Here is a 27,154-nt window from a genome sequence, read left to right on the forward strand (position 1 = left end):
AGAGTCTATGTGGAAAGACAATGTTGCCTCAAGAGGACTCTGATTTATGGCCCTACACTAAGACGCAGCTTGAGGACAAGAAGATGCCGCAGATGCCCTTTATGTTAAGGGCATATTAACATAAATCCAAAGGCCCTTTTCAGGGCCACTCATAGGTCTCGAAAAGAGATTGACTTTCAATTGCCAACCCTCTTTTTTATTTTTGTTTTATTTATTTTTTTTAAAAATATCCCATGTTAAATTTTCCTTGACGCTATATAGTCCCACCCTGTTTAAATTCCTTTGACGCTATACAGTCCCATATTCCCATGTTCAATTCCCCTTGTCGCTCAACAGTCCCTAAATCTATTTCCCATGTTAACTTCCCTTGTCGCTAAACAGTCCCACGATTTTTCTCCATGTTAAATTTACATAGTCGCTAAACAGTCCAAGGGGGGTCTGTAATGCTAATTCCCATTGTCGCTGAATCGTCCCCCTACACTACTATTGCTTTGAAGTTTTAGATTACAAGCGAAGATATTGTTTGACACAAGAAAATAAACCTGATATGTCACAGGCGTTCCATTATATATAAATATATTTCTTGTTATAGAAAGGGCACGCAGGATTTCTGATCAGTCTTATCAACGGTCTGGTTTCTAAAAGTTATGCCAGATTGAGATTTAGAAGTATTCGTATGAGACCGATATGATGTTTTCACCAGTTAACTATTGAGAGGAAAACTTACTAATAATGAAACTTTGTGAGTCAAGGAATAATTATCAGCTGTACGAGCAGCATTTTCCGAAGTTTCCAGTTTTTGCTCACCACGTTAGGTTTTGACATCACCATGGACAAAATTCTTAAACTCTTCAATTAATATGAGCTGCCTTGGGTTATCACAATTTTTTTCGATCCTCTTGGATGAGAACCGGCTATCAAATAATTGTTCTTCTTTCCCTTGCAAGTTCGACGTGTGTTTATTCCGTTTAGTTTAAGCAATTCCCAAGCCTTTGCCGATATGCCTCGTGTACCTAATCATTGCCCTTCAAGATATATTCCTTAAGCAAGTCATAAACAGCACTGTTTTAAAAACAGTGAAATGTAGCCTTCACGAGTTTGCCAGTATGTACACTTTGTAATAATAAAATCCAATGCTCTCTTGAGATTTTAAAATTTCAGCAACTTTCTCAACGTGAAGAAAATATCTTGTTAATTGCTTTTGCTGAAAAGATGGTTGTTGTTGTTGTTGTTGTTGTTGTTGTGGGGTTTAACGCCATTTTTCAACACACGATAGGCTATGCATGGCGGCCAGTATTAATGGTGGAGAAAGAACCCGGGAAAACCCCGAGAAGATCCACCGACCCACGAGAAGCTACTGGCAAGCTTTCTCACATACCCACATTGGCCGAATCCTAGACTGGAACCCACGCAGGCAGAGGTGAGATGGCAGTGATCCGTAACGGAGAGGTAAAGGAATTGTAAAGAGTACGATCGCTGAGTCCTTCCTGATACCGGTACTGCAATCTGTATAATCTGTAAAGGTCTGCTGTTTTATATCGGTGCTTTATTTGAGTCTTGGTGTTAATCCTCACTGACCATTGCTTCATTTTTGTAGCTCAGTGTTTTAGCAATGTATGTAAATAATGCCATTGACTAAGAAGAATGCTGTCATAAAAGGATAACTGCGTGTACCTTTTCTTCTTCTTACTATTGCCTTTTGCATACCGGTCCTTTCTGACCCGTTACTAGCCTTTCTGGACCAGGCCAGTTTAACCCGGGCCTTTTGCATACCGGTCATTTTTGAACCCCATTACCTGCCGAAATAGCTGTCATATCCTACGGCAACGAACCTAACCAGATTGGGTTACTAATTTATGACACTAATTTATGTACACGAAAAATGATCGCGTTAAGATGGGGTCAGACCAGCTGAAACCGGACTGTCCAGTATAAAACCGGACGAATGGGCACTCTGTATTTAAATATCCTTTAAACTTATTTTCGAACAGTTGTATGGCCCAAACATTTATTTTTGGGTCACTGGTATCCATTTCACTTAATGTCTATTTTTGATAATGTGTTGTTTGCTGTAATGTTACCCTTAATGACTGATCCGTAACTTTAATTATTTAATGCAAGTTGTTAACACCGTGGTCATTACCAAATAGTGTGAATCAAAGAGAGTATATCAAAACATGTAGATTCTGTTTTGACTGACAAACACGGCATGTTAAAATTTGCAGGAACACTGTTTATTCCACATATATGGTCTTATGGACAGAATCGAAAGAAAAAAAGACGGTGGTGCTCCTTGAAGCGCAGGCATTATGACACGGAAGGCATAATCTCTAACTAAATTGAAAATTTTGCTAGTAGGCATAACAGTTAAATAATACCTGAATATTAATAAAGATAAAATATAATTTAATAATAAAATGATTACGTCTATCTGTTTAGAAAATAATTGGCATTTTATTACTATTTTATGATTAATTTTTGTGCCCAGGTTAATATATTAACGGCAGCTCCGCACATGTAGCGTTTCTCAAAGGTACGTGATAGAAGACAAAACGACTAAGTTACCTCGTTGTATTTCTGTATATGTAAAAATCCCAATTTTACGTTTATTCCTTCCAAAGCAACAAATGATATTGCTTTGTTATAACTGTATATATTTTAGGAGATAGAGTATTGTTTATGAACCGAAGATGAAGTTTCCTTCGCACCAAACATTTGTTAAGACTTGCAGGGATGCAACGCCCTCACAAGGGTGACCTTATCAAGCGTTGTCCTTAAACGTGACCAGAGCTGTGCTTGGTAATGGCGGACCATGTAATTTGTTGATGAAACATTATGGTTATGGAGGTACTGGCTTGTTATCGTGGCAACAAATTGTGCGTTATAATTTCACTAGGTTGTCACGTGACCAAGTTCGCTTCTGAGAATTGCTTTGGAATGAAAGCGGCAGCCCAGTCCGTTCACTACGAGAAGCCTACCAAGTTTTTGTTAACCTTACGAAATTATTGTTTGAGGAAAATAGATCAAATAGTGTTTGCAGCATGAAAGTTAACACTATAGGCAGTATTATAAATTTAGTCTAAAGAATCCACCGTCCTGTTTGGGTTATAGTTATTCAGTAGTACATAGGTGTTAACCCCTTGATATGACCAATACAAACCTCACAAAGACCAAAAAAAACCCCACAACTTTACATGACAAAATGTATTCATTCATTATACGAGATCAAGTTTTAAAACAACAAATGCTATATACACAGTATTTGTACACATATTTACATAATTATTTTTCTGAATCATTAATTTTTTTTAACTCAAAACACTATCATCTTCTAGCTTTGGCTGAGCAAAGAAGCTTTTGATGGATGCACCTTTCATTTCAAAATTTCTTTCATGCATTTTTGTCTTGTGTTCCTCCAGATCATATATGCCGGTTGCCAGCACTAATGTTTTTACTGCATATTTTACAAAAAGCATGGGAAGATCTAGTCCTGAATGTAAGACACAGCACATGTTGATTTTGTTTAGGTGCTATGTCTTACTATCCAAATAACGGCCTTGTATAGTGTGTTCCGATGTTGTTGACATTAGAATGAGTAGACAAAAGTTTCAGGAATATCTCACATCTGGCAGGATATATCGACACACTTCCACTAATTTATGTGTAATTAATATACTTACTGTGCTGTCTTTATCCTGGCGGAATGAAATTATGACACTAGCAAATGGACGCCTTTTCATGTTTCATTTACATACATTTGAATTTGTTGCAATGCGACGGTAGTCGAGGTATGCCAGAGTAGGTTCATGTGGCGGATATGTTTCTTGAATGAAACAAAACCTTTCTTTACAGTTCCAATAGGCATGTTATATTTTTATTCATTTTGTTAAAGAATAATATTTCCACTTAACCCGATTTCGGCATTCCTGGGTTTCATCGCTTTCCAGTCAACTGAAATGTAGGCCAATGAAACTTGAAAATGGGTCCATTTCTTTTGTGAGAATTTGAATTTATTAGAGAAAAGACATCAGAATAAATAAAGTCTTGACTAAAACATTATTACCTTACTTTGTAGAAAAGCGCCGCTATTTTAGTTGCCAATTGTGAGATATTCCTAAAAATTCTACTTTCTTTACGATGTTAGTCGACATCAAAATACTATACACAGCACTGTTAGTTAGGCTGTAAGACCCTGACACCCAAAACATAAATATCAGTGTCGGGTCTTAAATGTAGGACTAGGGAAGATCCAAACTTGGATACACTACATTGCCAGGGAGGACTTTAATCCAATCAGCCTGAAACTTGCCACAACCTTGGTCAGTGTCTTCGAGCTTGCATTTCTTTGAGTTAGGCCCAGCCATTTGATGGATGGAATATTTCAACTAGATGAAAGAAATAAAACAAAAATAATTTAAAATTTAGATTTGACTAGTGATAGAAGTGAGCTATATTTTGGTCAAAAACTTTATATAAATTGGCACTGTGCATATTTTCAAGCCACAAGAGTGACATCACTCAGTATCTGTACTACTTCTGTTATTAAGGCATTACATATCTGACAAACCGAATTCAAAACTATGACAGCATGATAAAAATGCTGCTGCTAAATTCAGCAGACTTTTTTGAATTAGTATTTTGTAAAATTTTTTAATAAATTGACTTTATCTCCACACAGAAAAGTCAGACGAATTCTGGTTACACCAAGGTGACTACACTATGTAAAGTGTGAAAATTGATGTAAACGTTATGCATTTGATAGTAATAAGTATAAATAATAAAATAATACTGTATAAAAATAAGAAAACATACTACACAGGTAGTTGGTCAATATTAGAAATCCCAGTGAGCATCAAATATGATAGCGATAAACAACAAGATCTTCACACACAAGGACTTTAACCATGAAATGAAACTCATTTCATTATCAACGGAAAAGCGCAGTTCTGAGTATGATTTGATTGGTTGTTTCGGGCCACCATGATTTCACTGATTGTTTTTTTTTTATAAAAATTAATTCCAGAGTCCTGGATGCACACAATATGAAAAAAAATTTAACAAGATTTTATGGGAAAAAACGGACAAAATGTTTGTATGGCCATACACTGAAAATGGAAAAAAAACATTTAAGTTACAGGTAAAATCTTGGCACCTAAGATAGTATCTGCACACCCTCCTGTTTGTACCCACCCAAAGATTTCAAAAACAAAAATCATGAAGGATATAAAAGAAATGCACAAAACTTAGTTGTTTCTTTCATCAATTAAAATTTATAATCTGATTGTCACAAGGGGATTTTTTTCACCACAGGGGATTGTATGGTTGCTTGGAATTTAACTTGTACACTTACTATATAATAACTATAATGGCAAACAATTCTCTTATTTCTTGTGCGACCTATTTAAGAATAAACGCTGATAGTTAAAACTATATGACCATGATTGCGCCCACTTTTAATATGCAAGAACATCGCGCTGAATGCGATTCTGCCTTCTCATTGGCCAACTGAAAATAAGTTCTTAATAAGTGCAGGACATCATTTTCTTTTAACCACTGAGAGGACAGTATTCCATTCAGCAGGATTTCACTTGCATATTAAGCTGACGTGATCATGGCCATGTCAAGCAGTAGTGTAGGAAAATGGTCTTGCGTTCCTTAAAGGTATGCTAGTAAGCCAAACTATAGATACAGATACAAAGTCGAATGCCTGAGCTAAACATTGGTACCAAATTTATTATGCTATGTGAAATGTAGCTTGAAGTATCAACATTTATTCTTAAATAGGTCGCGTGAGAAAGGAGAGAAGTATATACAGACAAGATTTTTCTCCGTTTTGAAGCAGAATTCCGCTTTTCTCCTGCCTTGAATTAGATTTTTCTTGACAGTCCGGTTTTTATATAATCTCTTTTCTGGGTTTTTTTAAACAGTCTGTCCGCTTCCCTTCTGCAACGACCCTTGTAAATTATTCGTTCCATTAGTTAGCACACGACTCTCATAAAGAGTATTTTGATTGGTCAAAGGTTTAAATTCATCCAATGAATCTTCATGTAATGGAAACTGATGGCAATGGAAAGAAGAAGCATGCTTGCAAAACACTGCATCCCGAGTTGTTGAGAGAGACCATGACACGAAAAGTTAAGATAAAGGTTTCAAAAACGTATGGGAATGGCTGGAGTGAAAGTTGATGGAAATTTAGTTGGTCAGTTTATAAGAAAACTGAATGCTAGAGGCTTTGCATTTTGTGACCTCTGCAAGAAAGATCTGAATTTCGGTAATCATGTTTGGAACGGCACCTACAAAAGAAACTGCATACAGAAAATTGTAGCTCAGAAGGCATCTAGAAAAAGTGCAGTTAATTACTATAAGATTTCTTGCATGAGAGAACAGATGTAGCCCTCTGTCAAAATATGCGCACTGCCAGTACAAGCACCAGCTTGAAACGGTAAAGGCTCTCATTCAGAAGGTAAAGAAACTCTTGCACTTTGAGCCAAAAAAGTCAGTGGTGACAAAAAAGAATGCTAAAGAAATCTTTGTCAAAGCCACAAAAAATGAGCTTGACTGGCATATCAACAGGTTGTGTTCAGTGGAGAAAAAGACAAGTGAATGTATGGGATTATTTGTATATAGTTGATGTACTTGGGTGTTTATTTTACAGATTTGCTATGAAAAGAGAGAGGTGTATATTTGTCACAAAAATTGAGAAATTATTTTGACTTAATTATGATGTGAACACTGACATGCACATGAAATAACTTCAGCATCATTAGTATTGGAGAACAAATTCATGTGACTATAGATATTGTGAAATTATTGAAGTCAAGTTGAATATTTTTTGTATGTTTATTAGCTTTTCAAATGATTATTTTGGTTTATTTAATCATCAGTTGCACCAGGAGCAGTTTTTAATGAGTGGAAAATGCATTTTGGGCCGGCTTTCGTCCTCCTGGACCTCCGAATCGGGGGCACTGCCCTCTCGAGACCCTGTTGGGGGAGGACCCCCAAACACCCCTTAAATTTTGTTCAGGTTTTTTTTATGAAATACCAAAATCAAGTCTAAAAACAACAGGGAAAGAGCTAGAACCCAGTTGGAGTTTAGAATGAATCTTGCACATCAACTACTTGGAGGATTTGTAGGTAAATGGAAAAGAGACGTAGAAGTTCAACCCCCGCTTTGGCAAGGTCAACATTGGCCAGTGGTCATGCCAAAGAAAAAAATCTGCAAAATGTGTTCACTGAACAAAGTTGGATCTGAACCGACAACTGGATGTGAACAAAGCCAAGTAAATTTATGTGTAGAATGTTTCAAACCATATCAGAGATTAAATTTTCCTGGTTTATTTCAGTGAAATTAAAGGCTGATGACATATTTCAAAAATTTTGTAAATAGTGTATAAACAGGTTGTGAAAGTCTTGGACAATAATAGGAAAAAAAATACATCATTCTGTAGACAAATTCATTTGGAATAATTGGTGAAAATTTCTTGAATTTTTATTGGATATGAGAAGAGAAATTAAGGTAAAAGTGAATGCATGTGCATGATATTTACAAAATTTTCCAAACAAGTTAAAACTCTCTGGGACACAAGTAGCTAGACACAGTTTAGTGCTGCTGTGGCATAGCAGCAGTGATACCGATAACAGTGCTGGGGCGTAGTAAAGTTTCACAATATATGCCTGCCGAGTCATGGTAACGATTTTTAGGTATTAATCCCTCCACCTGGGAGCTCCAGTGCTGAGCATGAATAGAGGATATTAATTGTCTCACTGCAGCATTTGGAGAAATAAAAAAATTGCATGAGCTGTACTGTACAAGCTAGCAACTGCTTCTAGTGGATTTTGAGTGAAAATATTCCTTGAGATTTAAGTTGTTGCTTAAGTAAGATTAAACCTTTTTCTATAGAACGAGGTTTTAGCCTATATATATGCCTTGCATTGATTTGTTTAGCCCAGACACAAAAAAGAATTAGAAGAAGGTTACACTTTTCTGCAGAACCAAATGCAGTTGTATTTCAAATGTGGACATGGTACCCAGGAAATAGTCACATGACCTATCAGGGTATGGTTATCTTCAGTTTGCGAAAGGATCAGTTGGGATTATATCAAATAAAACCTGACTGTGTTTTCTTAAAATTCATTAACAGTAGACACAAATTTTCATATTATGTAATATAAAATTGCGGAAAGTGTTACCTAACTATGATTGCTACATACATGGCCCAAAAGTGCTTGAACATGTTGGAATTATTAGGGTTCTGTGTTGAGATGTGGGAATTCTATAGTAGTCTTCTTTTCCATCTGTACATCTGCTAATACTTTTTGTAACGAGCATAGCTGTACAGTTCTTGCATTAAGTAATTGCCATTTGGCAGGTGAATGGCATATTATCTGTTGTTGTGACTTCCCTTTTTACATATTCAGTTTTCCTGTCTAGAGTGGCTGCCTTTTTTCCCCCTCAATATTGTCTCTCTATAACAACAGATCCTTGAAACCATAGCTCAGAACCCATTCAGCATGTTGTAATGCAATTTCATGTGCGCATTGTCTCAACACTTAGATATATATATTGTTTTTATGGGTTTGGATACATTTATTGTCTTTGACAGTTAAATATCTTGACATGGGATGTTTTTATCCTCACATTCAACATATTCTGTTGCGAATTTGTGCAAAAAAATTTCTCATAGATTTGCATATGGCTTATGTGGACTTAGTCTTATGACACCTCATTGCTTATCCCCCCTGATCTTGGTAAAATTTGGTAGATTTGATCCAGATTTGGCATGCGACTTAATGTATGAATGTATATTTTAGCATTTACATGAATTATGGCCTCAGATTGCTTGATGTCTTTTTTTATTTCCTAGCGTAACTTTACTTTGCATTGTTGGATTGTGACCAAATTTTTGTATGTTGCTATATGTTGAGAAGACCTTGAATTATTTTAAATTCAAGTGTTTTACATTATCATTTAGAAAAAAGACCCTTGAGGCCAAGAATTGTGTTTAATTGTGAAGGCTTTAAAAAATAATCAACTGTTGAATTCCTAATGTACCAATTTACCTTTGAAAATTTGTTTTCCTTGGGTATAATCCTTTACTTAACCAATGGGCCCCACTCCTTTGTTATCCAAGGAGAAAAGAAAAATCACTGGAAGAGTTGTTGTCCCAGATTTCAGCATCTTCACAACTTTGTTTCTGCAGCAGGACTTTCTTAAGGAATATTGTATTTCAATCATAGTAATAATGCACCTTTATATTGATGAGACATTATCATTAGTAGAGTTATTGCCCCTTAATCCCATCACCTCCAAACTTGTGTTCTGTTTTTTAATGGATGTTATTCTGTTTAAGGCTCAGCTTAGCAAATTATAGAGAGTGGGACCTACTTTGATGCATCTATCACTTCTAAATCTTGTTTTATAACTTCCAAGTGTTTGAAGTTGTTAGCAGAACAAAGATACATTTTCTCTGTGTAGGAAGAGTTAATTGATATTGAGTTGTTAAACAATTGTGTGACTCTTTAATGTAGTATTTTCCGGCTAAAGACTTAGTTTCTCCCCCATACTATATAACTTTGAATAATCAGTTGATGAAATTTGAGATGGATATATAACTTGGCAAACAAATCTCCAATTTCCAAGTGGGTCAACTCTGTCCACCTGCCACTTGATCATTGTCTTTTCTTTCTGCAGTGTTACCCTAACTGGAACATATTAAATTATTTTTCCAGTGAAAGGTGTGCCCACTAAAGCGAGACAATGAGTCGTAATCGTAACTTTAATGATGGTCGCCAGAGGTCTGGTGGAGGAGGACCTGTGCTGAACCAAGGGAGGGGACTGCTTGGTGAAGCTCCAAGTGTTCACAGCAATTTTGGACCAATGGACAGAGGATCCACAGGTGTTCCCAGCAACTTCAGACAAATGGACAGAGGAGCCCCTGGTGTTTCCAGCAGTTTAGGTCTAATGGACAGGGGAGTCCCAGGTGTTCCCAGCAATTTCCGGTCAATGGACAGGGGATCCCAAGTAGTTGCCAGCAATTATGGATTACTAGACAGGGGAGGTATGCAGTAAATTGTAAATCATTAGAGAATAATGGCCTTTATCATACTGAATACTTAGGTCAATTAGGGTGATAATGACAAATAGTCTGATACAAGTGTAATTACTGTGTACTTTGTGGCAGTGCAAAGTGATTGAACTGATGATGATGATAACAGTTGGTACATTGGCTCAACATCAGATAATGGTACCAGGTGTTGTTGAGGTGAAGGCAATGCAAAATAAAGTGAAAGAAATCTACAAGAAAATGCTGCTGATAATTCCAAGCAAAAAGGTTGGCTCAGAAATGAGTAAAATAACAAATATGAATTCATTTCTTTTCAACTGTGCAGTCGGTTGAAAGAAAGAATCTATAATGGAGTTATGTATAGTCTCCCAGTTATATCAGTTCTTACCTGTATACATTCTTATCTTTAAAAAAGGACATGAGAAATTCCACTATTATCTAGCATGAGAGAAAAATACTGGTTATAAAATTGCACCCCCTGAAAGTGAGTTGAGCCAGATAAATTTTAACCCTTGGGACCCTTTTCTTGGAAGGTAGTAGAGAACACTGTGCAGGATCAATGCATCAAACAAAAATGAACATTTCACGGGGATTGCAATTAACACTAATCCGCTAATCTGAGGTCAGTAAATTTGCCAATGGATCAGTAAAATCCCAACCATCACAGTGAAAACTTTCATGGATCTCAGTCATAGTTAACAAGTGGTCTTGTGTTTTATCAAATAAAATGTGAGATGCTATTCTCATTCATCATTAATTGACATGTTTATTGTTTTAATTGAATACCAACCAACATCAAATGGACAAGTGTTATTCCATGCATGCAAAATTTGTATGGATGAGAGCAGTGACACACGAGAACTTACACACATAAAAATGTTCTTTGCATATCATTAAATTTCTGTTAAACTGTTAACCCTTAAAGTGCCTGCCTAGACACAAGTCATTGATGTTAGAGGTCTTGTAGTGTTTTTATGATGTCTTTTTTCAGGTCAGATGCTCTTGACACATCAGGGTACTTCATCTTGACATCAGTGATTGTTAAACTAAATTTGATTCGCACATTGGGCCTTAGAACAAGTATTTTGTCATAATTTTAACTTTGCATTCATCAAGGAAGTTTTACAAATGCTTGTTTAAAATATGGGCTTCCTAGAAAACCTCAGATAGTTGACCCACAACATGGTTTTGTGATAATGACTGATGCAGATTTTAAACAGTCTGGCTTTAGTCCTTGAACTTTCTGATTCAGGAGATGAAAATTTTTCACGGTATGAGAAAAGCTAATTTAAACAAATGTTCACACACCAAAAGAATGGATCATGCGTGTGCAAGAGAAGGGTTGTGCTGATGAGATGATGATGCAGTAAATTAAAGAGTTTTATCTCATTTCAGAGTTTTATGTTCTTTAAAATAAAACTTCAGTTGGAGTGCATTTTCCGACATAATTTTTTAATATTTTAAAGGTGTCCCAGAACATACAGTTCACACAAAAATTTCTTTAAAATTTAATTTATGGTGGCATAAGGTACGGTAAATATGATATTCATGTAAATCATCAAGAAGGAAGTGGAGTTTTATACAGCACTGCCACATTATATAACTGAATGTGAGCCATGGAGTAGACCTTCACATAGTGGGTTTGCCTTATAATAAAGGACATGATCTATACAATACCACTTAATAAAATGGGATCCATAACCATGCCTCCTAACAGGGAGAATATTATAATGAAGGGCCTTACAGTTAGGGAGTGCTGTGTTCACTGCATTGGCTATATGCTGAAATTTCAATAATCCATTACGAAATGCCTAGTTAATTGTGCCCTAAAGGCAGTCTATGTTCTCAATCAGTTTGCAACATGCTGGGCCTTTATTATAGGAAAAAATTGACAAAGTAATTGCCTAAGAAACTAGGCTTTTATAAATTAGAACCATTTCGTTTTTCTCAAATGTCATTGGTTGGCATTGGTGTACAGGCAAATTATGCAGTTCTCTGGTTGCTTTCATTTCAATATTGTACCTATCGTGCATTAATTGCAAAGCTTTTACTATTTTGCAGGGACAGTAAATATGGGTCTTCTTGGCAACCCTCAAACATCACAAGGAAGAATGATGGCTATGAACATGAATCAAGGAATGATGAACCAGTCTAGCTCTGGCAGGATGGATAACAAATCTCTCCGTGACAATCAGCTTCAGATGGTTAGTGAGCTTTTGAAACAGCAGCAGCAACTACAACAACGACAGCAAACCACTCAGCAAATACAAAACATAATGGGGAAACTACCTGCTAGCATAATGGGAAAGATGCCCACAGGGATGATTGGAAGTGGAGGACAAGGACTTCTGGGAAATTTTTCAAATCTGATAGCAAACAGTAACATGCTGATGACTAGCACTGGGAATAGAAATGTTGGAGGCATAATGGGTAATCCACCAGCACTGGGGAACAGAAACAAGCAGAACACTGGTAACTGGAGTGGAATACCTTCTCTCTTCGATCTGCAAATGGACAGAACTTCTGGCAAAAGACCTGGAGGATTTAGTGGTGGATCTGATAACAAGAGGATGAGAAGAGCGGTAGGATACTGAGAATTAAGCTTGACACAAGTTTAATCATTTGGCAAATATTTGAATACTAAGGACTTACTTGTCAGTGCTCTGACAATTTTTTTTACGTGATCTGCTTACTGGAATGTCCCTGAAGATTTCTATAATATTACTTATTTCTTTCAGCTTTTAGTAAAAGTTGTATGCATACTCTTTGGACCCATTTTCTGACCTTTTTTTATGGAACGATACTGAAGCTGCATTTTGTACTTCATTACTTCCACACACAGATAGATCATTAAGGGCATTTTATATCCATTTTGTAATGAAATCTTTTATTTTTTTTAGATATCTTAATAGATGGGAAACAGGTACTGAATATTGTGTTGCTAACACATACTTTCTTTTAGAAGAGAATTTTATTCTTTTGCTGTGCATTCATTCCAGTTTGCATAGTTTATCTGATATATATCTTCCATAAATTTATGTGTGCTGTCTCTTTGATTTGTCTAATGCTTTCTAATTATAAACCTCATAGCTTTATTGAAGATGAAACTTAGTTTTCCATCTGATTTTTTAGAGTTTGAACTGTTTCTCTATTTAGGTAAGGCAAGATTTGGTCTTTTTAACCAGCATACATGTAATCGTTTTACCCAAGACATTTTGTACTCGTTTATAGCTCACCTCTGTGAAATAGAGGTAGGCTATTCTACTATCTCCTCCATGAATGCAGCAGCTGCACAGATGAGGCATGTACACATGGATAGCCTATCTGATTCACAACCATTCCTTTTTAACAGTTTGTTTTTCATAGTATCTATGGAGGGGGCAAACTTTTTACATAGATGTACAGTAATTGTACATTCTTTGTGAAGTTTTGGCATTTAGATCAGAATGTTTGCACACTGTATACCTAGAATCATGAAACTTGGTGAGGGGATGCATAATGGGGAGTACTATACCCTTCTTACAAAAGTTCACTTTGACCCATCTTTCTCATGACCATTCATGGTTAAAGTTTGTTTTAAGTTTATTTTTCAAGCTCTGTTATCAAACTAAGGTGATCTCTGTTAGTACCACACACCATTGCCACAAAAGGTCACTATGACCTAATTTCACATTTTGCTGACTTGTGTTAAGTTTTTGTGTCGAGTTCATGACCAGATAGGTTTTTTTACCCTGTGTATATACAGTTATATTAAGATTTATAAAGCTTATTGAGAGGATGCGTGTTGGTGAGTACTACACATTCACAGCAAAAGCAGATTACAGTGACCCATATTTTATGTTTCGCAGACTTAAGTAAAATTTTGTTTTAAGTATATTTCTTAAGCTCAGTTGATGCAAGAATCATCATACTAGATGATCATGCACTGCATTCTACTGGCTTGGGTAAAGCTTTTGTATTTGGCTCAAGACTAGATTTGTTTTGCATCATGAAACTTGGTCACAGGATGCTTCTTAATGAGTACTACACACTTATTGCAGAAGCAGTTCAATTCCCCTTTACTTCATGCTTCAGTGATTGGTTCATTGTAAATGCCAGAATCATGAAACTAGGTAACAGCATCTTTAATACCACTCTTGTAACAAATCATCACTTTGACCAACATTTCACATTTTACTAGCTTTTACCATCTACTTTTCATTTTTAATACCACCCTTGTAACGAATCATCACTTTGACCAACATTTCATATTTTACTAGCTTGTGTTGAATTTTTATTTTAGCCCATGATAGCGTTGTTTTTACTATCTATTATTCTGTTAAACCTGGAATTATGAAACTTGATCTTAAACATTTGTCACTGTGACTCATTTCATGCATCGCTGATTTGAGTTAAATTGTGTGTTCTTATTGTTCATGCTTGAAGCATGAAACTAGATGATGGTATACATCTCTGTTAGTACCATGCCCCATATAAAAACGTCACTGACTTAGATTTGATATATTACTGGATTATTTCAGGGTTTTGTAGTTTGTGCATGACTACATAGGATCTTTACAAACGATATTGATACTATCCTATCAAGAATCGTGAAGCTGAGAAAATGCATATTGATAAGCACTGCTCCTTCACTAAAGTGAATTGTGGTCCACATTTTATACTTTACAGACTTGGGCTTAAATTTGTTTGTTTGATATCCATTTTTTGAGCTCTGTTCATGCTTGAATTGTGAAATTGATGATGATATGCATCACTGTCGCTAACACATTCTTAAGACACAAGCTTTTATCATGACTTGTATTCATTTTGTACTGGCTGTAGTGATGTTTTTGTATTTAGCTCATGACCCCATATGAATTTTTACTCAAAAGAAACTTGATGGGAGGATGCATCTTGACAAGTTCTACGTCCTTAAGGCAAAAGAGGTATCTGAGGCTTGTATTTCATGCTTCAGCAACTTTTCTTGAAATTTTGGTCAAAGTTGTTCATTGGATGCTGTTTATTGTTTATAATTATACTTTATACATTGTGAAAAGATTACCCACAGTAGGTTAACGTTGTATTGTGTATGTCGAGTTTGGGGTAAAAAAAAATTGAGGTGTGGCAAGGATGCTTTTTCAGTAGGTACCATTTGTGGTGGCTGATGATGTAATTCTTGATGCATGAACTATGCTTGTACTTACTTGTAGGGGGCCCCGAGTGGCCGAGTGGTCTAAAGCGCTCACCGTTCCGGATCACTGCCATCTCACCTCTGTCTGCGTATGTTCGAGTCCAAGGCTCGGCTAGCGTGGGTACGTGGGAAAGCCTGCCAGTAGCTTCTCGTGGGTCGGTGGTTCTTTCCTGGGTTTTCCAGGGTTCTTCCTCCACCAGTTATACTGGCCGCCATATATGGCCTATCTTGTGCTGAAAAATGGCGTTAAACCCTAAAACAACAACTTACTTGTAGTCACTCCAAGGTTATGCAGTCATTGGCATTAATCCAGTTAAATCTAGATGGCAGTAATAAGGCAAAACAGATATGTTTCCTATTGCACTTGTTTTAAAAGTAGAATAGGCAGGTCTTGTGTTTACAATTATTTAATGTGATTTTTTTTAAAGTGGGGGTGGGAGAGTGCTAGGGTCAGCAATTAGAAACAGGGATGATCGGTTGACCAGGCACACATACTTTTTTGTTGGCCTAATAGCTTTTAAAGCAGATTTAAAGAACAATTATATAAAAATGTGTAGTAAAAAAACAACATTAATCTCAGATTTTTATCAATTCATTACAGTATCTTTGCTTTGATATAATTATTATTGTTTTATCTTTTATACCGTGTCAAAATGGGTGCTAGGTATATAGATGGGTGGATGGGTGGTTCATTCGTATGTCAGCACAATTCTGGTTATTATAGTGCCAATTAAAAGTGAACAGTTACAGTTTTTGAAAAAAAATCATAATATGTAGATCAAAAAAAATTGTAAATTTTTTTTTTATTTAAAAAGGGGTTAATATTTTAATGACAAGATCACTTTAGTCTGATCTCATTTTCTGGGCCCTGAGTAGCCAAGTGGTCTAAAGTGCTCACCATTATGGATCACCTCTGTCTGTGTGGGTTTGAATCTTAGGCTCGGCCAATGTGGGTATGTGAGAAAGCTTGTTGGTAGCTTCTCATGGGTCGGTGGTTCTTTTCTGGGCTCTTCCTCCACCATTTATACTGGCCGCCATGTATAACCTATCTTATGCTGAAAATGGCGTTAAACCATATAACAACAACAACTGATCTCATTTTCTGCAATATTATTAATGTTTATAATGGCTACTGGTGACTGCTAAAAGCTAGCTAGAAGTGAGATAGGTAATCTTTGATCACACTTGTGTTTGTTTATTGACAGAAGTGATTTTTTTATCAGTTTGATAGTTTAGTGCCATAAATTATTCTCCATTTTTTTTATATATCTGATCTTTCATTGTGTATGATCTATTAAATGGTTTGAAATGCTGGATTTTAAAGACTTTGCAAGGATTTTCAAAGGATTTTCTTTAATTCCATGTTGGCTATGAGCATGAAGTACATAAATTTAGATTATTATCCAGAAGAAGATGAGCTTTATTTAGCCCTTGTTCTAAGGTTTTGCTGGATTAAATTCCATTTGGGATTTAACTTGATTAGTAGTTTTATGGTGTTCAAATTCTTAAAGTTTGCACCTTATAGTCTTTACCTTTAGACAAACTTCTGTATTTTCTGTAACTTGTGATTACATTTTTATTTAAATTATATTTTGTCCAGTCTGGCAGTTGGGCTCAATTCTTTTTTCATACGAGTTTTTAAATACGTTTTTTTACTTCTATTCGGGCAGTGCTATTCATACAAGGGTTTAGACCATTCCTATGTCATTCAGATTCATCATTACCATTCTGTTTCATGAAAGAGAACTGGTGGTGTTACATACATGCAAATTCATATGTCCCCTTTTCTGTTACTCAACATGTTGCCTGCCACGTGGTTACCATGTCCATTTTTATTATGAACAAGCCTGACTTGCTATTTTAGTATGGCAGTTTTAGTAACAAAGTGTCATTTTGCTTTAGAAAATATGTCATTTTTGGTTGTTAAAAATTAGCTACAGCTGCATCTATTGTCATACGTTTTATCTTGTAAATTCTACATTTTTATTATTGCTCAATCTTGCATGCTGAAAAAGTCAACTCTGTTACATGCAAGTTTCTGTTCTACCTGTGGTATTGTTGACATCTTGGTTCGTCTTAAGTGGAAGGTGTCTTGGTTAGCAGTAACTGCAAATACCATGCAGACAATGTATTTTATATATTGAACAGTTGATTTTCCATCTCCCCCCCCCCCCATTGTAAATTCCATATGATTTTAATTCATCTCACAGAACTATTTACCCCATTCAGTAGATCATCCTGTCTTGTTCCTTTGTATTTGATGTTATGCTGGTTTTACTATTCATTTTGTTGAGTGCCAAAAGAATTTGAAAACGGTTCTCTGATTCTAGATGTATGGTCAGTTAAGTGTATATATGCCTTCATCTGCAAATTTCCAATAAATTAGGAACACTACTGTTCCACTTGCAGGCTTCACATGTTTGACATGTTTGGAAGTACTCTTTCATGGAATGAAATTTCACTGCCCTTTCCATTTCATTTGTTCTCATTGTTACATTTTGAAGCATCATATGTTACATCTATCAGTAAAATATGTTTTCATCTTGCATATAACCATGCTTCCACAGGTTTGAGTTTCTTTGTTCATTTCATCAGCTATGCCCGTCACTCACATGTATGGGGCCTGTCTCCACATTTCAGCATTCCCCTGACAACCAAAGAGGCAGGTTTGCCCAAGATAATCGCAGAAGGAATTCCGATCATCATCCTGATGGTCGGAGAGATCACAATAGAGACCAAAATCGCCACCATTCCCAAGACCAACAAGATCGTAGTAGAGATCATTCCTCTGAATCTTATAAGCAAGATAGAGATAAAAAGGATACTTCAGGTAACAGATGGTTCGCAGGTGACACCATTTTGGTGTACAATTGTCCACCAAAAATTGCTTTGCTTTTTTTCTCCTATTTCTGCTAAGCCTGATATTCTCATTATCTTGTAGATTTGAGTTGCGCTGTTCTTGGTACTTTTCTTTCTCACTTATCTCTTCTTTTTTCTCCATTACTCAACCTTAAGTAGGCATTACTGTCAGTAGCTATTTGAACACTTTAAAAGAAATGTTGGGTTATCTGTATTTTGTCATGATATCATGCTTTTCAAAAATTTGTTTTTGTCTATTCTGTCTGTGGAGTTATGTCTTTGTCTAACATGTACATTTCAAAAGCTTTATTCTTACAAAGGTTTAAAGGTATTTCTTAATTCATATGTTTAAGTTCTCTTTATGATTTATGCAAACACTTAAGATTCTCAGGTTGAGTATCTTACTCGTAATTCTCTTTAAGCAGTACAGTCTAATTTTAAGTGCTGGAAAACTTAAAATGTTCCAGCATTAATGTTTATTCAAGAGACATGCATTGTTGTAGGAATGCATCTGTGGGTGAATGTATTTTTTCCCCAGACATTGTCACCTATCAGTAATGTAATCAGCTTCATGATAGTTCACTTGTTACACAAATCCATGCTCGAAATTCAGCTACTTCCTTATCTAAAAGGATGCTGTCTAATCTATAGTGTTCTTTTTTATATATGCACTCAACAGCTGTACTTCTAGTTTTCTGGATTTTATATCACAATGCACATTTGAATATCTTTTCCTTCCAAAATCAGGTTGGTTTGTGCAGGGAAATGGTTACATGATGAAGGGCATTTGGACATGTTGCCAAATGGTTGAAGTATCTTCATTATGTCTTTGAGAGGTGTATTGGATGTTGCTTTCAAGTTTATATACACGTTTAATGCTATATGTGAACACATGCTTTGTTGAATATTTCCTCATTATGTCAAGAATAGGATGGAATTTGTTATTTTTTTAAATTATTTTTTTACATATTTCTCAAAACAATTGCAGAATTTTCCTTTTCCTTATGTCATATATATTCAAAAATGGCATATGGCTCCATTTGTATGTTTTGTTGACTTAAGGTTGGCATTTCTGATGCTTTCAAAACTCAAAACTGGAAGTCTTTTTACTTTATGAGCCTCCTGTTATAGTGTCTTTCATTTTACAATTTTTGTGGTATGGTTACATTTCAGCCATTTGGCCACTTACCTGTTACATACAGGAGTTGCAGAAGTCTGAATGTAGATATCATTAAAATAGAGTGTGTGTCCTCAAATTTTCTTAATTCCTCCAAAGATGTTAAATATCTTCTTGTAGATTTTCATTTCTACTTTTTCTCAACTTAGAATGTTCCATTAGAAGATATGGAAGAAAAGAAATGACAGTGTTCCCTTTTTTTTTATGTTTGGTTTATTGAATACTCCTACAACATATCACAAAACTTGGCAAACTATCATATGTATCTGGGATGTTCTCAAGTCTTTATATATAAAGAAAGCAAAAAGCTTGATCGCCACTGTGGTTTGTTCTCATCTGCAAAGAAGTGATCACATGTAATGCTCATCAGTTTTATGTGATAGAAGCTGCACCAAAACAGATGTCAGAGAGGTAATGTTTCATAATGGAAGGAAGACAGGTAATGGGAATTATGTATATTGTGTAAGGTATGCACACATATGTATTTTCATAAACAAACAAATTACAGAGGGTGCTATCGATGAGTACCAGGGTTTCTTTTTATAACCTGGCATATGCTTGTCTATCCATCCCATACATATGTGCATCCAAAAATCTTGTGTGTGCAACATTTTCCTTGCACTGTATTGATACTTGGCAGTCATTATTGTCATGAGGGCCAGCAGGCATATGTCATTCTAGTGCCATTCTCTAATGCATTTTTCCAGAGCTATGTCCCTTTTCTGGATGCAACTAGCTTCTCAGCTTTTGATGAATTATCCAGAAACTTGGCAAAAATTAATCAAATATATGAACACATGGTCAGCCTGTGCATATTATGATGTTATGCTCTGTCATGTTTTTGTAGTGTTGGGCCCATTTTGATATTAAATGTATAATTAATGAATCAGAACACTTACATGATGTGCTAGTCAAACAGCATTTTATGAATTGCATTGTAATTTGGCAGATATTATTGACAGCAGGTGAACATGTTTTGGTTTTTGGGATGGCTCATTGTCTCCGTTGTCTGATGTCTGTCCATCAGTTACCACAAGTTTGCTTTTGCAAACCAGATATTTTCAGCTGTCACATGATCACAGAAAGAATTGTAAACTGCATAAATTGAACTGATTGTGAGATAAATTTATTGGGTTCTTACAGAGTTTTGGGTGTTTAGACCTCTGTTTTGTGCAGCTGGCTATATGGTACACTCCACTACTTGGCCTCTTAACCTTTCCTATTTGAATGGTGGGGCATCATAAGTGGGCATCCCTCTACCAACAATTCCCATGGATGCTCAACTAGCCCTCTTTTTGAAGGTTTGGTCAAGCATAATAGACAATGGATGGGTCCTTTCTGTTATAAATGGTTGATACTAGCTTCAGTTCCTGGAACTTCCTCTTCTAGCATAGACTTCCATGCATTTCCACCAGTCAAATATGGAATGGTTAAAGGAAGTGGTGGACTACCTTGTTTGGAATGGCACACTAGACTGTGTATTGATTGACTAGTCTCTGGCTTCTACTCCCTACTAAGAGATTTTCCTGTTTCCCAAGAAAGTGGCTGAGTATCAGCTGATTGTTGAGCTTGCTGGTTTAAACAGGTTTCTTCAGGAAGAACCTTTCAGGATGGAGACCACAGCCTCAATCTGGAATACCACTAGGAATGATGAATGGGCAGTCTCCATCTACATCCAGGATGTGTACCTTCAGATATTAATTTTTCTAACAAAACCCTCTGATTTTGTCCGAACCAAGAGGGTTTCCAATTTTGCAATCTGCCATTTGACCAAGCCTCTGTACCCAGAGCTTTTACCAGAATAATTTAAGTAGTCGTCACCCAATAAGGTCACTAGAGATCACTGTCTTTTTGTTTTTAATGACTTGGTTAATCCAATGGTCTGTTTGAATCCCTCATTCAAGGCCGGTCTCACAACTGGTACATAGTGACCTGGCTGGGCCTTGTACCAAACCTGGATATAGTTGAGCTCATACATACAGGGATGAATTTTCTGATAAACAGGCGATTAGTCTTGTCCCACTAGACAGTGTATACAGAATCTTGGCTCTTTTGATGCTACTGAAAGTTAAGACTTTGTTGTTAGCTCACCTACATATATTCTTTCTTGGGACCTTGAACTGTCACCCCAGTTTTTCCTTCTGGCAAAATGGAAACTTCAGGGATCCCCAGAAAGTTCTGATTTCTCTCGAGTTAGTTGGAAAACCAGGACTATTTTCTGACCAAAGTCCCCACGCTTGCCCCCAGACTTGAGTCCTGTCATATAGGGGTACTCACTTGGAGTAGGAAGGGCCAATTTTGTAGGGATCTTTGTCGAGGAAAAGATCTAACTACACAAACTATTTGGAAATGAGGTATTTTTAGCCTAACTTGGATTCATCAACCAATTAAAGTTTGCTATGCCATGGTCTTCTCGGACAACAAATTTGTGGTAGTATGCTTTATGTGACAAGGAGACATACATTTCTCTTTTTGTGTGGATGTTTGAAACTTCCTTCACTGAGCAACCTTGGAAAGGATTGCCCACCAAGTTTGTCATATTCCTGGCTTTAAGAACATTTTGATGGCCTTTCCTGGAGAGGCAGGATTGTCCACATTGAATGGTCTCTGTGCCAAATTGTAGCAGAGTCTCTGTACAGACTGTTAGGGGACACCATTGGTGGACTTAACTGTTACAAGACTAAGCAGCAAGCTGCTCTTTGACATTTCAAGAGCACCTGGGCAGTGGATGCCTTCAGTATGAAGTGGGATTGTATTTTTGCTTATTCCTTCCTACTGTCCAGGATGAATCAGCAAGTGCTTTAGTCTGGATCTCCACTGCTCAGCTTATTTTGATAGCCCCTCTCTGGCCCCAACAGTCATGGTTCAGTGATCTTCTCGACCTGTTGGCAGCCCAGTCCAGATCATTGCCTTGAAAGGGACACAAAGTTGACTATCTTTTGTGATTGGTGCAGTAAGAAATGTAGGGTCTGTGTGCACTTTGAATATCCTTGAATGCCCTTGGGTTTTGAAATCCCATTTCTGGTCCATGAGTATTCTTGAATTGTGACCAGATGTTGACTATGACTTTGAATATACATGAATTTTGGGAAGAAAAGAACAAAATAAAATATCTGAACCATATGCTTATACATTTCTTTTGCTTTACTATTCATATTTTGGACAAATCGGCATTCAAATTTTTTAGTGGACAGTGAGTGAACATATGCATTCTGGAGTAGTTTAGTTCATGAAGGAAGTATCGTGTGTTCGCTTACTGGCAAAAACAGCTGTGTTTAGAAGGTCAACAAGTAAAACAAAGTGACTGATCAATCATTAGCCGTCACTATAGTTGGATTTTCTTGTTGCTTTCATGAAACGTGGCTTGAAGGGATGTAATATACAGATTGGTTTCGAAAAAGTGATAAAAGTTCAACAAGCAAACTGTTTTCCACATAGAAAGCATTGATATTTCAGCAATGGGAGAGTCTGCATTGACTAGTCATGCAAGTGGAAATAAACATTCAGCATTAATAAAATTAGGTCGCCCTGCTGTTCCAATTAAACACTTTTTTTATACACATCTTGAATCCTTAATGGGGTAGCTACAGCCACTGTGCCAACATGTGAAGCCCCAGGTCGCATTGGTTTGAATTTTACCAGCTGGAGTATTTGAGCTGCAAATGCATTAGAGGTTCTGAAAGCAGAAATTTTGTGGACTTCAAAAGTTGTCACAAGTCATTTCAGTTTTTCTTTCTTGTGAAGACATTTCACACATTTTTAAGATCACATTTCCAGACAGTGCCATTGCAAAGCATTATGTATGTGGAGAAAGAAAGGCAGCATATCTTGCACTCCTTTTTATAGCACATTTTCCTGCTCTTCTGGAGAAGAAAATCAAAAGGAACACATTAGGGCTTTTGTTTGACGAATGGTAATCTTCAAGAAAAATAAATGGATATGCACATCAGAGTTTGGAGTTTTGGGGTTTTTGTGTGTGTGTGGTGCCAGTGTTACACCATGTCAGTTTGGATTTCATAACTCATAATTGTTTTATGACTTGTAGTACCACTGAATTAATGGCATTTATGACTTTAAGTACCATCAAAATTAATGGCAAATATACCTTGCTTTCTAGTAGTTATTTCATTTTATTCTTTTACTTTACCTATTTTAGAAGTATTTTAGCTTATATTTTGATTCTATGTTACTCCTTGAGAATCTAGGTTCTGTTCTTGAATTTTCCTTGACATTTTTTCACGAAAACCTGTCCTGACTCTGAAACGTGCTAATCCAGGCTGTCCCTCTATGAGTTCATTGGCTAATTTTCTTCATTTTCTGTTCAGTGAGAGAGGAGACTCTGTGTCTACTGTTAAGATCTATAAGGCAGCCCTATCACACATGCTCAGATTTTCAAAGGCCAAGCCACTGGTTCTGATGTTCATATTTCTGAGTTTATTAGATATTTTGATCTGCCGAGACTGGTGTCCTGCTCACTAATGCTTTGATGGAATCTTTTGTGCATGTTGTACTCTTTGACAGAACACCCCAATGGACCTAAATGAAACTTGTTTTTGAGAACCTTACCCTTGAGACTTTCTTCTTCGTGTCTTTAGAGTCTGCAGGATGAATGAGCAAGCTTTACACCCTATCTACAGAATAAGGTTGTTAATGGTTCGTTGGCAATTACAAGTTAGTTTCTCTTCTTTGCCAACTCGGTTTTTAGCAAACAGCTTCCTTTGGTAGCTCCATCTTTTTTTGAGACAACCCCCCCCCCCCCGTAATTGGTACTTGAGATGATTGATTCTTACACCCAGTTAGGGCTTTATATTTCTATTTGGCCACTTCTAGAGGGAGAAAGAAGGGTAGGAAGTGTCTTTTCCTTCTCTTAAGGGACTCTGCAGATATTTTGACCATCCACCGTAATTAGTTACATATTTTCTAATGATTAAAAGGGCTTGTCAGTCCTTTACTGCGAGGGATCGTTTTACACGATATCTTCTCCATGTTCTACCTTCGTTCTTTCATGCATCTGAGTGAAGGCATATTTTCTTTGGGGTCCGTAGTCATGGCACAAAAGTGGCCCAAGAAACAGTAGTGGACATTCCTACAGTAAAAATGAGTGTTTCTTTGCTTTTACATTTTGAGACCATTAGTCTCCTTCTTTACTGGTAAATTCAAATATGCAGTAGCCGAGTGGTCTAAAGCGCTCTCTGTTACGGATCACTGCCATCTCACCTCTGTCTTCGTGGGTGCCGGTGTTAATTCATGTCAGATTGGATTGCATAACTCATAATTGTTTTATGACTTGTATTACCACTGAATTAACTGTGTGGGTTTGAGTCTTGGATTCGGCTAATGTGGGCATGTAAGAAAGCTTGCCATTAGCTTCTTGTGGGTCGGTGGTTCTTTCCGGGGGTTTTCCGGGTTCTTCCTCCACCATTAATACTGGCCGCCACGTATAGCCTATCGTGTGCTGAAAAATGGCGTTAAACGCTACAACAACAACAAATATGCAGTAGCAGCAGGTATTGCTTACTGGTAGTTGCCGAAAGGGCTCACCTTTACCGATCACTGCCATCTCACCTCTGTCCCCATTTGTTTGAGTCTCAGGCTCTGTCAATGTGGTTATGTGAGAAAGTTTGCTAGTAGCTTCTCATGGGTTGGTCGTTCTTACTTGGGTTTCCCAGGTTCTTCCTCCACCAATTATACTGGCTGCTATGTATAGCCTATCTTGAGCTGAAAAATGGCCTTAAACACAAAACAACTGATATTAAATTGCAGGGTGGGGGGAAGGTTAAACTAATTTTAATAATGTACTACTTATCTGTTGCAATTGCCATATTCCCTCTTCCCACCCACCTGATGCCCTGCAAGCAGTTGATGTTAAGGAAACGGATATACTAAACTTTGGCCTATGATGAGGCATAGCTGCCAACCCTCATGAATTTGGTGTGAATTTCATGACTTTTTCAGTGATTCACGGATTCATGCCGCAAGCCAAAAATTCACGAATTCTCCAATCCTCAATTATTTTAAATCTTTAATAAAATATCCAATTTCCAGTTAAGCGCTAATCGTGATATTCGCAGTTGCCAAAATGGTCCGGTACTGCTGGTTGCGATATTAGTAGATCTACAGCCGATTAGTACAGGTGGCTCGGTAGCAATCATTTTAGCCTGTTTTAATCTATATGTATAAGAGTAGTTTTACAAATGCTTTTGAGAGAAACTGGGGCCTAACCGAAATTTTGCTCCTTGCATGCATTACCAACACTGATTTGAGTTACCGTTCAGCATCGCATGTAAGATTTTGAAAATGTCTTCACCACCAAGGAAAAAGAAATGTACTAAAAAAGCGAAGTTTAATTTGGAATATATCAAAAATTGGCCGTGGATTCTGTCATTAAACATTGATATTCATCATGCTTTTTGCACTCAGTGTGCTATCGCAAGACGATGTGAGGAAGCATGTCGGTTGCAAAAGTCACATATAAGTTGGGCAAATTAAGAATTCGCAGATTTCAGCTCTGGAATATTTTAAGCCATTGGCAGAAGACCTGCAGGCTACCAACGCTGAGGCATTTTTTGTGAGTTTTCTTGTCGAACACAATCTACCTTTATCAGCTGGAGACAATGCTAAACATCTGTTCTGACAAATGTTCCCGGACTCGAAAGTCGCTTCCAAAATTTTCCTGTGGAAGAACCAAAAGTGCTACAGCTCCTGTGCATTCCTCACAGCAACAGTGACAGTGAAAGAGTATTTTCTCTAGTGAGGGAAAATAAGACAGATTTTAGGGCCTCCTTAGCTGCAGAAAATTTGTCAGCAATTTTAGTCACCAAGATCAACCAGCAGGCATGAAGTCTGAACTGTTTAGAAAACAAATTTACGATCAAGCAGTTGATGAAGTTCAAGTCTGCCACATTATCATGTCTTGATAAATAAATATTTCTGCATATATGTAGAGTTTAAGTTTTATATTGCAAACTTGATATAGTGTAGTATTGATGGTCAGAGTGGACGGAGTGATCAGAGTGGATGGAGTTATTGTCATGGTATTTTTCACTAATTCATGTCCAAATTGACGACTTTTTATCCCTATTTTCACTAATTGTGAGCCTGGAAGGTTGGCAGCTATGGATGAGGGGAACAGACTGGGTCTGTTCTTCATGTTTTGAACTTTTCTTCCTATGGGAGGATAGAAGTTTTATTATATGGACCAAAGTAATTTCCCTCCAGGAGAGCTAAGCTATGTGATAAATATTGTATGATTAAATTTTTTCCATTCCCCACCCCGGAAACTGCATTTTGTGGCAATGCTGTTGCTACTCCTTCTGAATGGCATGGTCATATCAACATTGGGTTTTCACCTAAAGGCTTCATATGGTGTCCATTTGGGCCTACAAGAAAATGGTACTGATACGACATTCACTATGGCCAGCCTTGGCAGCCATCTTGAAAATACTGTTCTATTCTTCTTCTGAACAAAAAAAAGCATACTGGTAAGAGGTTTTCATCAGAAGAATTTTTTAATGATGTCTAGTTAATTCTAAACGAAAATGCTGCCACCTGGACATCTAGTATGACTACTGCTGTAGCCATCCTGAAAATTATTTTGCTGTTCCTTCAAGATGAAAAGTCGTATCAACATGGCTTTCACCAGAAGAGTTCTTGTGATGTCATAGTTAGTGCTAAATGAAAATGGTGTTGATTTAACATACAGTATGGCCACCATGTCAGCCATCTTGAAAATCTTGTTGTTACTGCTTCTAAATAGAATGTTATATTGACATGAAATTGGACACTTTGTTTTATAACATTCTACTGGCAGCAAGTTGCTGTGTCTGTCCTATGACAATCAACAATTGCTTGTTACCATTCTGGGGTTCCATATTTTTAATCCAA

The 27,154-nt window shown here is 36.8% G+C and overlaps 1 protein-coding gene across 3 annotated transcripts in view; it reads left to right on the forward strand.

The window, feature by feature from the left end:
- The first annotated feature begins 2,494 nt into the window (after positions 1 to 2,494).
- Positions 2,495 to 27,154, forward strand: part of LOC149778477 (uncharacterized) — an 80,704-nt gene continuing 56,044 nt past the window's right edge. For 2 of the 3 annotated variants that reach the window (XM_089939342.1, XM_089939344.1), the window contains exons 1-4: positions 2,495 to 2,533; positions 9,730 to 10,058; positions 12,126 to 12,646; positions 17,875 to 18,064. In XM_089939342.1, coding sequence (XP_089795468.1) covers positions 9,758 to 10,058; positions 12,126 to 12,646; positions 17,875 to 18,064 — 1,012 coding nt within the window. In that variant the 5' untranslated portion in view covers positions 2,495 to 2,533; positions 9,730 to 9,757. Of the gene's footprint in view, positions 2,534 to 2,722; positions 2,848 to 9,729; positions 10,059 to 12,125; positions 12,647 to 17,874; positions 18,065 to 27,154 lie in introns of those variants that run through there. The other variant, XM_089939343.1, reaches the window with a different exon arrangement.

The sequence above is a fragment of the Sinohyriopsis cumingii genome, chromosome 17 (assembly GCF_028554795.1).
Source record: "Sinohyriopsis cumingii isolate HCF-2022 chromosome 17, ASM2855479v2, whole genome shotgun sequence".
Taxonomy (NCBI): domain Eukaryota; kingdom Metazoa; phylum Mollusca; class Bivalvia; order Unionida; family Unionidae; genus Sinohyriopsis; species Sinohyriopsis cumingii.